Here is a 17,171-nt window from a genome sequence, read left to right on the forward strand (position 1 = left end):
GAAAAAATGAAAAGAGAAAAATCTGAGGCAGATGCGCATTCTAATAATGGAACTCATCTTTCAATAAATTATAATACATAAAATTCATCAGACATCGTAAAATAGTTCGCTTTATGTTACAACATGGCTGCCTAAGGAAAGGAATGAAAATTATGGCAAAAACTCAATGGAACTAACCCTTAGAAACACGTCAGCACGTGTTTCAAATCGAACAAAAATGGGATTTGACAATAACTTCGAAGACCTGAAAGCAAAATATAGTACTAAATTTGGTTGCCCTCACGACAATAAATATTGTACTACTGTAGGACACTCGACAGCAGCCCAGCTGTCTTTTCGGTACTGGTCGAGTTTGATCCGACTGTTAGCCAAAGCTTGACGAGGAGTGTTAGAATGAACCATAACTGCCATGCTGAACCAAGCAAAGAAGAGATCTTAAACATGAACATGGTTCAAATCAGGCTCCTGCTGCATTACTTAGCTGGAGAGTCATTCTTATGTTCATTGCAGCCAACTCTGCGGCCAGGTACTTGAAGACATAAGGCATTGCCACTGTCTCCATACCTTTACTTGTTTTGCAAGCATGACATATAACCCTTTTAGGAGCCTTCCCCGGGGGAAGACCACCAATTTCGCGCACAGCACGCTTCTGGGGCTGGACTAAAGTCGATGTAAGAATGCTACCGCAAAGCGAACACACATCAGCAATGTGATGATCAGAACATGTATGAAGCCTATCATGTAATAAGTAAGATGCTCCATGTGCCAGCATTGAGTCACGCTCCATTTCACCAAAACGTATGCCACCACCTTTTTTTCTACCTTTGATAGGCTGTCGAGTGACTTGATCTACAGTTCCGGTCGAACGAACCTGATAATAACACAATCAACAGGTCATGTCTTTTTTTAATTTTTTGGTAAGAAACCGTGAGAAAAATGAAAGAATACACACGAGCATATAAAAACAAGCTCAAACAAAAGGATTTTTGAGCCTAACTACAAATAAGACTCAGAACAAGACCATCTCAAACTTTTTCATCCGATCTCTCACCCTCTATAAAAACTCTAGTGCTTATTTTCTACAAATACCCCATAAAAGAGTGAAGAAACAAGCTTGTAAGTTCTCAAACCCAAAACAAGAGTCTCAAGTGCCTATAGTGATACTAACAGATTTTGTTGCATGTGTTCAATGAGAAGATAGACAATGGTGCACTAATAAAACTTCAGACCTTCCAACTGATACATATTCGATATTCCAACTTTTCGACCATATTGTTTACCAAACTATATCTTGGTGTAAACTGTCTAACATTTTTACTTCCTATAGTTATACCTCCCTCCTTGCAAATTGAGAAGGTCTTTTGTAAACACCATGAATTATACCTCCCCTCTGGTAAATTTCATTCATGAATGAAACTGTCTCTTATGAAAAAAAAAAAAAAAAATCTACATTCCAACTTGTTAAAACACAGTGAAACAGAAAGAAGTATTGGCACGGTCCCTAGAGCTCAAGGCATGTATCACACTACTAGAAATGTATCAACAATTTTAGATATTATGCTTTGGTTTCACCCCCAAAGCAGGCATTTTCTTGCTCAGGATACATGAAACGAAATAATATGAGAATATAATAATATCTTAAGAATAAGAAGACGCCAATGTCCCCCCAATTGGTGAATAGTAATTTATTCTTTATAAAGGCACTAATGATAAGACCTCAAAACTAATGTGAAAATGTCAATATAGTAATTGGCTATTAAAAAATAAATTAAATAAGAAAATTTCACCTGATATTTATCAGAAACCATGTGCCGAAGACGCTGATAATATACAGGTCCAATAAAAATTTCACATGTTAGCTCTGTTCCATAAACCCCACTGTACAATACCTCAACACCATGGTAATTGAATCCCTTTTTAACTAATGTGGAGCCAAGTTCATCAACAAGTGATTCAGTTTTAGACTCTTCATCTCCAGCATTTGTTTTCTTTACCGAACTCTTAAACGGCGTTGCATTGATAAATTCTCCATTTAAACAGCCTCCCTGTAACAAGTGATTGAACTGTAACTACAAAAGATGGCTGAACGGAATACTGAAAGGAGCAATGAAACTTTGATTTTCGTGATTGGAAAGTCCTTCTGTGATTAGCTTTCCTTAGGAGGGGGGGGGGGGGGGGGGGGGGTTCCCTATTCCTCTGCCGTTAGGCTGTTTCTTTTGGTTTTCTCAATGTATTTCCAAGTTGGTCATCACAAAAGAAAAAAAGAAGGAAAAAAAAAAAAAACATACATATGTTACTCCGTTTCTAGATAGTATTACCTTAGCAGCGACAGACTCCATTAACATTGCAATTGTCATTCTCGAAGGAAAAGCATGTGGATTGATAATCAAATCGGGACGCATTCCTGTAGCTCCAGAAAATGGCATATCAACATCTGGCCATAGCTGGGAGCAAACACCTTTCTGCCCATGTCTACTACTAAATTTATCTCCAATCACAGGATTTCGGGGATGTCGGAAGCGTATATTCACCTTAATAGGAAAAAAGAAGGGAAAGCAAGAAGACTTGATCAGACTATTTTTGTTTCCACGGAAACAATACCAATTAAAAACGAAGAAGGCCAACGATAAATTTAATACAAACAGGGGGGCTAAGGAGATTACAAAAATTCAATAATCATTAGACCTGCTTTTCTAATGATTATTGAATTTTTATTTATAGAAAATAAGTTTTATAAAAAACATAGGAGCAAAATATCTATTTCAAAGGATTTACAAAAAAAAAAAAAAAAAAAAAAAAAAAAAAAAAAAAAGAAAGAACAAGATGCGAACTTTTCTGAGGAGTTATAAAAGAGGTAAAATTTTTAAAATCTTTTGTCAAAGAAGCCCATCTAGAGAACAAAAAAAGCAATCCTAGCTCAAGGCCACAAGCGCGGCTTTTCTACAAATACACCTGTTTCTCATAGGCCCCACTTTCCATATCATGGTTGAAATTATCATCCTCCATAAAGCCATGAGTGCCATCAAGCCCATGACATAGTAATACTTGATTCAACGCATGAACCAATGAAGCTATAATTGTCAGCCACAAATATCAATAAAAAGAACATTTAAAAACATGAACAGGTAGAGCTTCCTTGCTTTCATAATAATACTCACATAGGATCAAGTGAAACTCCAAGTTGAGTCCACTAGAACCCACTATAATTATTTATCTGCTGTTACAATTCAGATAAAAAGGAAAGAGATCCCTATTTACCTTTTGAGGGTGCTTCTTATTCTTTACATCAACAGACACGTAATCAACAAATACAGGTTCTGAACCTTTAAGTTTCATGTTTCTAGTTGTGCCTGCCACCTCATCATAAATGCTACAATAGGGCTCATCTGGTTTTATCATCTGAAACATGTCACAAATTTAGTCAGATTTAACACGGAAAGAAAACAAGATAACACAGAAAATAAGGCTAACCTGACCAACATAAGGAAGCCCGTCCGAATCTATATGAGACCGCACAGATTTATCTATATTACTCCTCCTAAACAACTTTTGGCTGCGACTTGATCTACCGCTCTGCTCAGACAAGTCAATGGTTTCTGTCTGCCAATTTACCACAATGGATGAACACATCAGCAAGAATATGCGTAACAATTTAATAAATATTCTGTTGAGTCAAACAAATAGATAAATATTTGTCTAAGGGGAAAAAGATGTTGAATGTGCAGATGTTGAACGTGCACATGTATTTATTGATCACAAAAAGAAAAACAACCACAAACAAACCTGATAAATTTGTCCATGGTACATTCCACGCTCCACAGAGGACTTGTTCAAAATCATTGCATCCTCCATGTCATAACTACACGCATCATGAATAAAATAGACTGATTAGGACTGCAAGAAAATATAAACCAATCCCATCCAAAAAATTTATCCAACAATCTTTATTTCTTACCCAGTATATGCCAACACTGCCACTATTGCATTTGTCCCGGTTGGATATTCATCTATGTTGTATTTCATATATGTACTTGTACGAACGATAGGGGTTTGAGGAGTCTATAAACATTCCAATAAGTTTGCATGTTATTGCAAGAAAACTAACGAAAGGCTTCAAACATAGAAGACGGGTAATAACTGAAAGTGCCTGAACATAACCCGATTATTTCACATTTTGCAACTAACAAATTTACATCAAAACAAAAAAGTAGTTGCATCAACATCTTTCACATTGTTATTAGCGGCAGACAGTGAAAGAATAAAAAGGCCGCTAACCTCACAGGAAAAAACAAGAGATTCAAGACTCAGACACCAGGTACTAAGATCTAAATTTCAAGAAAGCATATACTATTGGGCCACCCTTTTAGAAATGAAAAGATTTTGCTTTGGACTTCCCTCATCAGAGCCTTTCCTTGAAATGTGTGAGAAGAAAGAAACCAAAGGTTCTTTTTGGACAGGGAGCTCCCTTTTGACAAACTCCCCAAATCTATTATATATCATGCTATATCTTGGTGTAAATCTACTGCTTTCTTTTCTTCTTATAGTTATGCTACCCTTTTATCTACTTAGGCAAGCTCTTTATGATACTCTGAACATTTCGTCCCTTTCATAATTTCATACATCAATGAAATTGTTCTTCTAAAAAATGAGGATATATAATCAAGTTCTCAATTAAAAAGATCATCCAAAACCAATATAGTTTAAGCATCAATCAACAAATGCTCAGGATATTATGTTCCAAATATAGAACAATAACCATTACTAGATCGAAAACAGAAAGACTACGTGCTCTTGATAATATGAGAAATCTTATTAACAAAAATCAACAAGATGGCGACAAACCTGAAGATGGTATAGCTTTTGATCTGCACGGAACTGAATAGCTTGCAGAGAGAATGCCATTGTTTGTTTTGCCATCTACATTCAAATTATCACAAGTTAGGAGAACATAAACAAAGAAACAGTATATTATAAAAATGAAATAATGCAAAAGCACCATTTGATAAATTAACAATTAACAATTTTAAACTGTTTTCTATTATTTTTAAATTTTATGAACTGCTTCAAAATATATATTTTATCGTTGACTTTTTACTTTTAAAAATATATGTATACTATTTATTAAAGATAGAAAACTATTTTAAAATGGGACTTCAAAATAGTCCATGAGGAGAGAAACCTGGCATTGGTACATATTACGCGGGCTCTGATTGTGATCAGACCAAGGGGTAAGATTCCCAACCACACTGAGCATCCCAGTTGGATGGATTTCTTCATGTGTCGCAGGAAACTCATCTTTCCTGCCACCATCACCCCCATCAGGACATCTTATTTCCATAAATACCTGTTTAAAAAATTAAGGAATCAGGTTTTTAGCTTGCTGACATCCAGAAAACAAGATCCATACAAATCTAGCATTAGGGCCAAAAAATTTCTTTCAAATAGGTCTGAACTGTGATATAACCTGTTCAAATGGCCCAATGAGTTCGATATTTTGATTTTCCTCAGAAGATATTGAAAGATTTCTAACTGGTCGAACAAATCTAGAAGGAGATGTGAAAAGGAATAAACCAGGATATGCTCCACATATACTCAATGGTACATATCCAACTTCCAGATCCTCAGGAATCTGAAACATAACGTTAAAATATTAAGAATGAGAAAAGAAAAAAAGAAAAGAAAAAAACATAAAAAAAAAAAAAGAGAGAGAGAAGTAATTGAAGAAAAATGGAAAAATACAAACCACATGGGGAGATGAAACTTTTAATTGTCGTAAATGAGCAACAACTTTCTCTACTTCACCAGATGATATATAACCAACTATGCGACCATCTAAAATAACATTAAGAACATCAGGAGGACCCATTTGAACAAGCTTTGGTAGTGACGGTATCATTCCAACTGCAATTAGGACACTCAAAATAGACGCCCTTATTTTGAAGAAGTCTCTAACTTTTCCTTGAGAATTGAAATATGATGTAATTCCTGAGATAGAAAATCATAGAATCCAACTGAATTTTTCATCCACTAAATAGCAAATATAGAGACTAACCATTACCCTACTAAATAGCAGCACAGAGGAATATATAAGTGCAGCCACAATATTTTATGATAGAAATTAAAGTACCAACATGATTAACAATCTTGGGAGAGACGAAATATCAAGTGTAATATCAATTTGTCAGGTGCAGCATATAACTCTCTTCCGACTTATGATTTTTTTTCTTGTTTAAAGCTTTTCCTTCAACTTGTCTTTAATTACTGTGAAGTAAAATTTTGCAATTGTTTATTTTTGTAATTGAATCAAGTCAACTAACAAATGTCCCTTGTGTGAGTGAATTTGAGTAGAGAATCGAAATTCAGTTGAAGGAAGATGTTTGTCTTATAATTCCTCATCTCGATTCCCTTTCTTTTTCTTTGTGGGTGTTCAAGTTTGCACAAAGTTGAACTAATCTTTAAAAGCAACTTCTCAAGACCCTACTACTTTGTTTTCCTTCAATTGTTCATCTTTCTTTGATTCATTGAACTTCTGTGACTTCTTTGATTTCTCATCCTTCTATCATATTGGAACATGTCCTTACAAGAGCATCCCTTGTCGGGGGACATAATCTTGGTCGTAAGGAGTTCATTTTATTGATCTAGGTGGGGTTTTTCTAGTTAATCGAGTTCCAACCATTTGTTTAAGGTTCCTCCAAAATTTATGTAAAGAAACAATCCTTCAACATTTCCCAAATGCAATTAGCAACAACATAACCACGTAGTCATCAATTGAAAGCATACACATGGAGCACTAAATGCATAAATTTGTGGTATTTCAAAAAGTTGATTAAAATTAAATATCCGAAGATGTTCAGAAGGGCTCTACATATAAAATGTACAAATCTTGCCCCAAGATCCTAAAAAACAATTGTATGTGCAAAGAAGTTCCAAACTTTTGCACAGTAAGTTACTGTACAGAGCACAATCAGTAACAGTCACAGATATAGACAACTCTCATATAGACACATAAGATGAACGGCAAACTTACTGCAAGTGCTGGTTAAATGATTCAACAAGCCACATGGTTCACCATCAGGAGTGTGTACTGGACAAAGAAAACCCCAGGACCTACATGATACCACATTATCAAAGACAGGCAAAATCACAATGCCACAAACCTACAAATGGCATAAAGGGCAGCATACTCAGGTAGCAATTTCCGCACTGTTGTGGTGCGAAGTCCAGCAAATGAAGCTCCACGATGAACAGCGCGAAAATGAGATATAAAGCGCAAAAAATTAAGTCGTTCTGCCTGAACTGTAAAGCCTGCCCTCTGATGAAATCAAATATTCACATTTTAGAACAAAAATAGAATAATCAATGCAGAAAAATATAAAAGAACTCTTTACAGTTGTGAAAAGGAAAGGGAACTTTTGCCCATATGAGGAGAATAAGATCCTCAATACCTGGTATTTGTCTACTCAAGTCTTTTGGTTCAACCCCCAATGCCATTATTCATTAATACGTCCAAAAAAAATCAATTTCTGATACTTTTTGTCCAATGAATTGTAGATCTCAAGGAATGGCCAACATTACGCACTTATAGGCTAACCATAAAAATATCCCGGCATGCCTTTCTTCATTTTGTAGGCAAAAATTAATGGAGAAACAAAACTAAAAAAAAATAACTAACTAGAGCTGTAAAGCATGTATATCATCACTGAGGCTCTGAATTCAATTTATTTTGTGATATATCAAGAACTTGATCACTGAAAATTTTAAATCAACATAGACAAAAGTACCAAACACCTTATCACATGTTCAGTGATAATATATATTTCCTACATAGGTAACACAATTAGCACCAATGTACATTCTTACCTGCTGCAGATCTAGGCCCGTTTGTGTAACCAGTCTTCCGGTTTTCAGCAAATTATCAATAGCTGAACTAATCTGTTTTGATGGATTCTTGTCCATGACTTTCTTGACATCAGCTACTGATGATATAAAACAAATTGATACTTTCAGTAACAAAAATAATATGCAAATACTGATATTAAATTTGAAGATAATTAATTCTAATTAAATTAAATTTAAAAAAAAAAATTAAATCAAAATGTAAAATCAAAGTTTTTTTTCAACAAGAAACATGATTTTCGTGGGGCAGTCTGTGTGTACAAAAGAAGATTTAAACTGAAATGGTAGTACAAAAATAAAGGTTTAATCCTTTTGTTTTAATAAAAGAAAAACAAGGGTATTCAAAGGTCCTCTTAGTTAGCTAAAGGGGCATAGTAATTCATGTTCTGACAGAAATAGAGATATTAATACAGCCGAAGTTGTGTTCTTGATAAAGATTCAATTTTAGAATTTGAGGACAGATTAACTGTGGATAAGAGCCACTAAGTAGATGAAAGTTAATCTGATAAAAAAAAAAAAAAAAAAAAAACAAAGAACCTTAAGCGTTCAAGAGAACTTACAGCTGCAGAAATCAAAATTTTTGCTGGAATCGCTAAGTTCATCTTGAAGAAGCTTTTTCACCTTTTGCAACCAGTCTTCTAGTTTCTCCTAGAATTTACATCAAAGCATAAGTTTAATAACAAATAAGCTTTATCGTGAAAAAAGAGCATTAAGGTCTTGCTATTTTTCTATTAGAAAACGGAACTTGTATTAGCAGAGTCAAGCTATCAACACAGCATATAAATTTCTCAATAACTGAATCTATCAAATTGTGTGTAGAGCCAGCATAGTATTGACACAAGGTTTCTTGATAATTGAGTTTTTCCAACCTCTTTGGAAAGAGAAAATCACACGCTTACCTATTGAGTTAAAAAGAACATGACTTTTGTATAGTTTAATTTTGGCCGTTATCGCTTATAGAAATCTTAATGAATAGCATAATAAAATATTATGTTTGACAGAATAACATTCTTTAATATTCCATAAAAGTAGCATTGCATGTGCATCTATCAATTAGGCAAGTGATACGTCTGTAATTGGGCTGGGCTACTAAATTGTTGTTATACCTTTTCCAGAATCGTCCTTTCCAAGACAAGGCAAAAATACTTTGGCTCAATCCATTAAGCACGGATAGTTCATTTTAGGCCGAGTGTTCGTGTTGGTCACAGATACGTCTGACACACTCTAGACAAGTGTCTAACATGCTATTTGCAGTGTCTTTAATTTTTTTAGTTTCAAGCATGGCTTGGACACAAATAGAGAAAATTTTGAAAAAAAAAAAGACAAAACTCAACATAAAAGATTGCACTCTAAAAGAACCTATGTGTATTTTGCCATCATAAACGAATCATGAATGAAAATTTTTCCATATCAAGCTTCTATGAGATAGAAGTTCGGCATTTTTCTACCTTCATATAAATAGTAATCAGTTGACCAGGTAGCAGAACGTCTTGGTTTTGCAAGGAATCAGGATTGTCAGGTACAGACGTCTGATCTATAAGGGAGAAAAGTTTCTGCGCCATAAAACTTATCAAGGGGAAAGCCACGCACGAAAAAATAAAATTGTCAGTAATACAAAATGGAAAATCATAAATGAATGTGCAATAGAAAAGGAAGAAGTGCACAACTCCGTTCTAAATCAAAATTTTCAGGACTCTTGTTAAATAATAAAAAAAATACGAGATTTAGAAAAGTAATGGCAGCTCACATGAGGAGATTGAACTTGTCATAATTGTTGTCGAGGTGAACAAATATGTAGTTTTTGAAAACTGCATCTGCAATCTATAAACAAAGACGAAGAGAATTAACGACTAATTAAAATGCGTTTATGAAGTGAACCTACAAAGAAAATGGTTCATATATTGACCAAAGAACGTGTTATGAGTAGAAGTATAGAACTCACAGTGGACATTTTTTCTTTTTCCATCCCCTCCATGACTGGCTGGAAGTGTTGTCCTAAATTTACGGTAAATTCAATTAATATATATATAGGTAACGGTTACAACCATCGAAATAACCATTTAAATTATACTGAGTTAATCACCTATATGCTCTAGACATTGACGATGATCAAAAAGTGCCAGGTCTCGAACTTCATCAAGAATAATTTTTGCCCTTTCACCAACAAGCTGAGTTCCAACAGCACCCTTACCCTTTTTGTGTTTATCACTATAACAGCTTGTCAGACTTGCAAATATTTCATGGTCAGTTGTGTCAATTAGGGCCTGACAAGACAAAGTAAATATGGAAAATGTTGAATGTGAAAAAAGACTAGAAAAAACAATAATTCATATGCTTCTTTTTATTCAAGGAGAAATCCAATATTTAGTTATTGAACCTTCAGGACAACCCCTATGGGAAGCAAGTACTCCTTTCCCTGAACCCTACAAAATTATGTTAAAATGAGAATGTCTTCAGTTTCACAAATCTGAAACGTAGAAATTTTAAATAGGTATATATCTCTGTAAAGCGATGTCTACAAACATTACCAAAAGCCAAGTCTGGCACTTCCATTCCTAAGATAATATAATTTGACTGTTACTGAAGATTGATCTTCTCTTACGCACCTGGATTTGATAATAAAAAATTTAAAACTTAGGTGATATCTAAAGATTGAATGTAGATCCCACAAACAAAAAAACAAAACCAAGAAGAAAAAGGTGTTTATGTTCGTTCAAAATAGACTACGTTATTCACATAAGAGCAGAAAATACTTTAACTAAAAAAGCTTCAGAAAAAGGTAAAACCTTGCGTTCATCTTGTAACCTCAATACAATGACCTTCAATTTGGCTTCTTGAGAAAAGTTAACGACCTTCAGGCCTCAAGTTTTTAATTAATGACATTTTCCTTCAATGCAATATATTTATTTATAGGCCAAAATCAGTTTCGTAGTTCAACTAACAATGTGGGATCAGTTTAGTATTGTTGAAATTTGTTTTGAAGTGATGAGTGATGACCTTACTTGAAGAAGATTGGCTCTGTAGGTTGTACACTTTCGAGAACCTGTTCTACTGAAAAAAGAAAATTGGTTTCCAGGAACTAAGAAAAGGGAAACCAATTTCATGAACGAATGAAATTATGAAGGGGGAAGAGAGCTTCCACACTCTCGGCTTAAAGGAAGTTGAAAAGAAAATTTTAAATTTAAATTAAAACAATAACAATTTTTAAATAAAAAAATTAAAGATATATTAAAAGAAACCCTCTTCCAATTATTTGTGTGAGTAGCCGTCCGTAGGGCTGAGGTTATGGTTAGTGAGATGCATTCGGTGCCGCTGGAGGAGTAGAATTTATTTGGTTTTTTGCATGGAGTGTAGTTGGGGGCAGTTAATACATTTAATGCTGTTTTGTTGGTAAAGGCAGAAAATTTATTAGGTGCTTCGCATGAAGTGTTGGTGGTGGCTGAAGAGGCAGTTATTGGTGCTTTCTTGCATGCTTCTTTGCATGAATAGAAGTTGTCATATGGTTGCTTGATTTTATCGGTTTTGGTTAGCTTGATGCCTTTTCGGTCTTCGGAAGGATCTCAATTGGTTTCTCTGATTTCATGAATGCTCTCCGGCCTTGTTTCTTCTTCCTTTTGGGTTTTCTTTGGATCCTTATTCTAGCTTTTTTGGTTGTTCGCAGTTACATTTTTACTCTGTGTTATGTTTGCTTGCCTTTTAACATACCTTTTTATTTTCCTTTAATTTTTGTTTTTGTATTCTTTATCTCCCTTGTGAAATTTGTATTTATTGAGCATTAGTCTCTTCTCATTTGTTCTGTTTCTTGTTTAAAACAAAAGAGCAAGGATTCAGACCAAAGAACAATATAAGAACCAGATTATAATATAACAGAAAGAAAACAATAAAAGAATTGTGAGAATGAACTACCTAACACTACGCTTGATCTATTTAGAAAAATGAAGAAAAAGAACCTTATAACCACTGCTTTATCGGTATAGCCTTCCCGTCGATCAGCAAATGAATTCCTCACCATACTCATCGGCTGCAAAGAGTTATGACACCAAAAAAAGTTATAGCAAATAATCTTTTAAAAAGAACTTAGCAGGTTCTTTCGACTAGAAACCAGAAAATTCATTAACAAAATTGAAAAGTAGGGTGGAAATAAAAGACAACAAAGCTAAATGAGCCAGCCATCACATATTTCCTGAAAGCACAATAAGCATTCAGACACCCAAACTCACCCGAAAGACTTTGAAAACGACCGATATCTCTCCTTAGAGCACAAGGACATGGTTATACAACATATAGAACAGATCTTAATCAAGTAAGTTTGTAAATGACCGATCTCTCAAACCCCTCTCTTTTTTTTGTTCTTTTTTTTTTTCCCTATGAAACGATCATTGTACTAAACCAAATACAAGACAACCTAAGGGCTGGGGAAAAGGAAACGCCACCCAACATTCTACAAAAGCAATGCCTCGACTAGTAATTGTGAGAAGTTTTTTTAAAAAGAAACAAACTTGCATTGAAAAACAAATGAAAGAATACATGGACATACAAAAAATCAAGTCCACAAAAGGAAACCATATCAGATAAAGGGTCTCCAATCAAGTAAAATAAGTGACTCTCTAATAAAGAATACATTGCATATTTAACAATACTATTCGCACAATATACCTCCTCTCCACCACATATATATATATATATATATATATATATATAGAGAGAGAGAGAGAGAGACATTATCATCATAAAGAGAGACAAATATTTGTAATTTGAAAGGCTATCCATTAGTTGTTTCTAGGGCAAGGTTCATTTACTCTAAATCCCTCGGTGTTCTTCAACCTTTATTTAAAGCCATTTTAATGGATCTTACTAAAAATAAATTAAAAAATCAATGTGAAATTCAACTCTTGCATACATACACACATATATCAACAGAAATCTAAATGACACTAAATAAATAATGATTGCATTCTAAATAACCTTAATCCTTGACTTTGAAAGAAGCCTATGATAAAACAAAAGGTAGCTCACTTACATAGTTTCTTTTTGGTGCTATCAAAAGCCGAACAACTCTCTCCAGCCCATTCATAATGAAATAACTACAATATAATTGAAACAATCAGAATAGCCATTCCAAATATTACAACAATAAACGAAACTTCCCATTGGAAGAGCTGCCCCATTAAAAGAATGAGATGATTTTTATTGCACACCTACAGAATCGTAAACAAAAATATTCAATATGCCACAAACAATAACAGAAAATTAATCAAGGAAACCACCGAAAAAAATGGATGACATGGAAACAAAGAAGACAAGAAAATGTGGGTTTTTAGGGCATTTTTATGAAGTCTTTTTAAATGTTATTCACAGAAATAATGAAGAAGCTCTAAAAGTTTATGCAGATTAGACTTTAATGAAATTCAGTCTCTCCAAAAAAATGACTCAATCGTTCATTCAACACTTGTGATCTTCAATTTTATAGTTATCTTGAAAATCTTAATTTGACCACAAATTCAAGCAAAGATTTCACACTTTTTATGCCCAAGGGGTCTCCAATCCTTTTGAATTATGCATCTTAACAAATGAAAATTATAGAATCATTATTATACTGAACAGAACTTTGTCAAAGAAAGTGGTGCCAATTTCCAGAATGCAACAATTGTACATAAAAATCATGGAAATATGAGTAGCAACTACAAGCTAATGAGAGAACAGAGGTTACTCTTTGCCAAGCAGTACATTATCATAATTCGAGAAATAGATCCTTTTTTCCCAAAATAAACGTACATATATAATTGAGAAGCAATCTAAGAGAACTGCAAAAGGTAAATAACTTTCAGGTTTAACTTGCAATTTAACAATACATGCCTGCCACTAGAACAGTAGCTTTTCCTAACAAACAGTGGTGGCCCTAGATCTGGCATCGTTGATTGCTGATTAGCCATCAATCAACAGAAGTGGTAATGGTTTTTTGTTTATTATAGCTTATAAATAATGAATCAACCATCAATTCAATCAGTGTTTTGCTTTGAAGAATTTTTGTGGTGTGTGGGTGGGTGAGGGGGTGGGGGCGATGCAATAAGTAAAAGAGTAAAAGGCATGGTGTCTTACCCACCCATTTCTGATGCCTCTTCTTTGTAGGATACTAGCTTCTTTGGATCAAGACCTCTCAAGTGACAAAGCTTTGACTGAGTAAAACGCACAAAGGGATTAATGACCAGTCAAAATCAGGGAAATAAAGAAAAATCCAAGTTTTAAGATATTCATGAACATGTTGATACACTAATTTGCGGCTTTCAACCTATTTCTACATCTACTTCTTTAAATTAAGATTTCAACCGACCTAAGCAACTACAGGAGTTGCTTCTACATGGGGAAAATAGATAAATATAATTATTTAATAGAGGAAAAGAAGACTGACAGTGTCATTTAGTAACAGCAATTATAGAGATATGAAACAAAACGAAAACAAAGTATGGAGCACAAACCTTCAGCATTACTGGGAATTGCCCAAAATTAAATTTCTCTCTTATGACAGCTTTTTCATCGTATTGAAAACAAACATCTGCCATCAACTTGCCGGTGTATGAAATTTTAGCTTGCCTACACTGTTTGAGGGGGAAACGAAAGAAGCAGGGTAATCCACAAATCCGTTAAAATCACACGAGAAGCTAAAATGAAAAAGAAAATGAACAGGAAAGATCATTCTTAATTTAAACCATACTTCAGAAGGAAGCAGAGCTTCTCGCATTGTTCTCAGATTGCGCTCCTTCTGTGGTGGGTATAACTCAGGCTTACCCAACCAAAGTGAAACAATAGTCAAGAATAACATAATATACCATCAAAATTTTATAGAAATAAAAATCAAAAGCTTCCCAATATGCATTAATGCTATAGGTTGAATAAATTTTATGGAAAGCGCACACCAAGAAGTTGCATGATATTTAATCAATCAAATTCCTTTTGGTTTCTGTTTATTTTTCACCCAACTTTTCACATCACCTCCCCCCCCCCCCCCCCCCCCCCCACCCCGAAACCACAACTGACGTGGGTTTGTGAGGAATCTTGCAGCTCCCTCCGCCAAAAAGGTTCCATGGATCTCCTGTACCTTTCCTTCTTCAATTTTTAAAGAATCATCAACCACGATTTGTACTATGGATTAGATCCACTGGAGGTTCAATAGGAATTCTGTTATAAATCCACAGTAGTTCCCTTCAATTTAGCATGCTTCTGAGCAATCTGTTACATTGATGGTTTTCTTTGCACATTGGATGAAGCCACCACAGCTAACTCCACATTGCTCTGAAGCCACCACATCAAACCCCTCCATCCATCACTATGTTTATACTTCGAACGTGCATCATCCAAATTTACTTGATTGGAAAATAATATGTATTTTTTCTACGCTACGACTACTAAATTCATGATTGCACTCACTCGTATGCTCCAATTCCCAACTTACAAAGAGAAAAACAGTGAGGGGGATGGAAGAGAAAGCTCCATCTACTTTTCCGCCACTATAAGTCAATGATTAACATCGACCGGGCAAAATTATCAAATGTATGATGAGATTCGTCCAATGCATCAGTTTAAACAGACAAATCAAAGTAACAGCAAGAGAACAAGGCAATAAACATGCACCAGAAATCAACCCCCCCCCCCCCCCCCCCAAAAAAAAAAAAGAACCGAGCTGAACCCGCCATATTTAAAAGATAACAGAATAATAAAACCACGCCATAAAGAATCATATGAAGGATATTTCTAAGCTTTCTGTCGGTGAAGGAGTCGTAAATTTCGACGGGTTTGATGCTGTTCATGAGAGTCTCCAATCCCGCATCGACGAGGTGATCAAACGATTCTATATGGTGTCTGAACAGCTCGCGCAACGCCTCATAGTCTTGGTTCTCGGAGAATTTCACCACCATCTTCTCCGCCGTCTTCCTCCGTCCACTGTTTCGCCGCAAAGTGCCTTTCCTCCGTCGTTCTCGACTGGTTAAGACTGTTTGTTCGCGCAGGGTTTAGGAGCCGCCGGCTAGGGGTTGGCGGAGGGTTTTGGAGAGCCCGCCAACATGGTATTTATGGAGGCGAATTACAATCTTTTCTTTTTTTTTTATTTTTTTTTTTTCCTTTTCTTTCCTTAATTTCTGTATTTTTCTCTCATCTTCTGAACCCTAATTGTCTATATCTATTTATAATTTCTTTTAATATTTTTGTCCCTTCATCCACTATTTAAATATATTTATTTTTTATTATTATAAATTTAGTCTAATTTTTTTAAATTTTAAAATTTAACAGATTTCCTGTCACTTTTTAAATATATTTATTTATTATTTCGTTAAATTATAAATTTAGCCTAATTTTTTAAATTTTTTAAATTTTTTAAATTTAATAGATTTTTCATCACTTTTTAAATATATTTAGTTCTTATTACGTTAAATTATAAATTTAGTCTAATTTTTTAAATTTTTAAAATTTAACAGATTTCTCATCACTTTTTAAATATATTTATTTTTTATTACATTAAATTGTAAATTTAGTCTAATTTTTTAAATTTTTTAAATTTAATAGATTTTCAATAACTTTTAAAATATATTCGTCTTTTATTAGGTTAAATTATAAATTTAGTCTAATTTTTTAAATTTTTTAAATTTTTTAAATTTAACAGATTTTCTATCACTTTTTAAATATATTTATTTTTTATTATTATAAATTTAGTCTAATTTTTTAAATTTTTAAAATTTAACAGATTTCTCATCACTTTTTAAATATATTTATTTTTTATTACGTTAAATTGTAAATTTAGTCTAATTTTTTAAATTTTTTAAATTTAATAGATTTTCAATAACTTTTAAAATATATTCGTCTTTTATTAGGTTAAATTATAAATTTAGTCTAATTTTTTAAATTTTTTAAATTTTTTAAATTTAACAGATTTTCTATCACTTTTTAAATATATTTATTTTTTATTATTATAAATTTAGTCTAATTTTTTAAATTTTTAAAATTTAACAGATTTCTCATCACTTTTTAAATATATTTATTTTTTATTACGTTAAATTGTAAATTTAGTCTAATTTTTTAAATTTTTTAAATTTAATAGATTTTCAATAACTTTTAAAATATATTCGTCTTTTATTAGGTTAAATTATAAATTTAGTCTAATTTTTTAAATTTTTTAAATTTTTTAAATTTAACAGATTTTCTATCACTTTTTAAATATATTTATTTTTTATTATTATAAATTTAGTCTAATTTTTTAAATTTTTAAAATTTAACAGATTTCTCAT

The 17,171-nt window shown here is 33.3% G+C and overlaps 1 protein-coding gene across 1 annotated transcript; it reads right to left on the reverse strand.

Annotated features, from left to right (window-relative positions):
• Positions 1-38: 38 nt before the first annotated feature.
• Positions 39-15,945, reverse strand: NRPA2 (nuclear RNA polymerase A2). Its single transcript, XM_023681851.2, has 27 exons — positions 15,644-15,945; positions 14,609-14,691; positions 14,373-14,492; positions 13,996-14,072; positions 12,917-12,980; positions 11,847-11,917; positions 10,425-10,502; positions 10,274-10,319; positions 9,980-10,160; positions 9,839-9,891; positions 9,644-9,717; positions 9,345-9,462; positions 8,457-8,544; positions 7,861-7,976; positions 7,185-7,312; positions 7,028-7,107; positions 5,744-5,985; positions 5,465-5,629; positions 5,180-5,344; positions 4,843-4,917; positions 3,956-4,059; positions 3,784-3,859; positions 3,472-3,600; positions 3,259-3,399; positions 2,319-2,531; positions 1,788-2,045; positions 39-871 (listed from the first exon to the last, which is right to left on the reverse strand). Exons 1-27 carry the CDS (start codon positions 15,807-15,809, stop codon positions 458-460), a joined length of 3,525 nt encoding a protein of 1,174 aa, XP_023537619.1. The 5' UTR covers positions 15,810-15,945; the 3' UTR covers positions 39-457.
• Between the last annotated feature and the right edge of the window lie 1,226 nt (positions 15,946-17,171).

Source organism: Cucurbita pepo, chromosome 7 (assembly GCF_057944985.1).
Source record: "Cucurbita pepo subsp. pepo isolate OVF chromosome 7, ASM5794498v1, whole genome shotgun sequence".
NCBI lineage: Eukaryota > Viridiplantae > Streptophyta > Magnoliopsida > Cucurbitales > Cucurbitaceae > Cucurbita > Cucurbita pepo.

Bases quoted from the DNA above. Each gene is read 5' to 3' on its own strand.
- NRPA2 (XM_023681851.2), bottom strand. From the start codon at position 15,809: ATGGTGGTGAAATTCTCCGAGAACCAAGACTATGAGGCGTTGCGCGAG. The intron at 10,503-11,846 runs GTTCTTTTTCTT...TATCAAATCCAG, and splicing joins GATAAAGCAGTGGTTATAAG to GTGCGTAAGAGAAGATCAAT. The intron at 9,718-9,838 runs GTGAGTTCTATA...CTTTGTTTATAG, and splicing joins AAAAAGAAAAAATGTCCACT to ATTGCAGATGCAGTTTTCAA.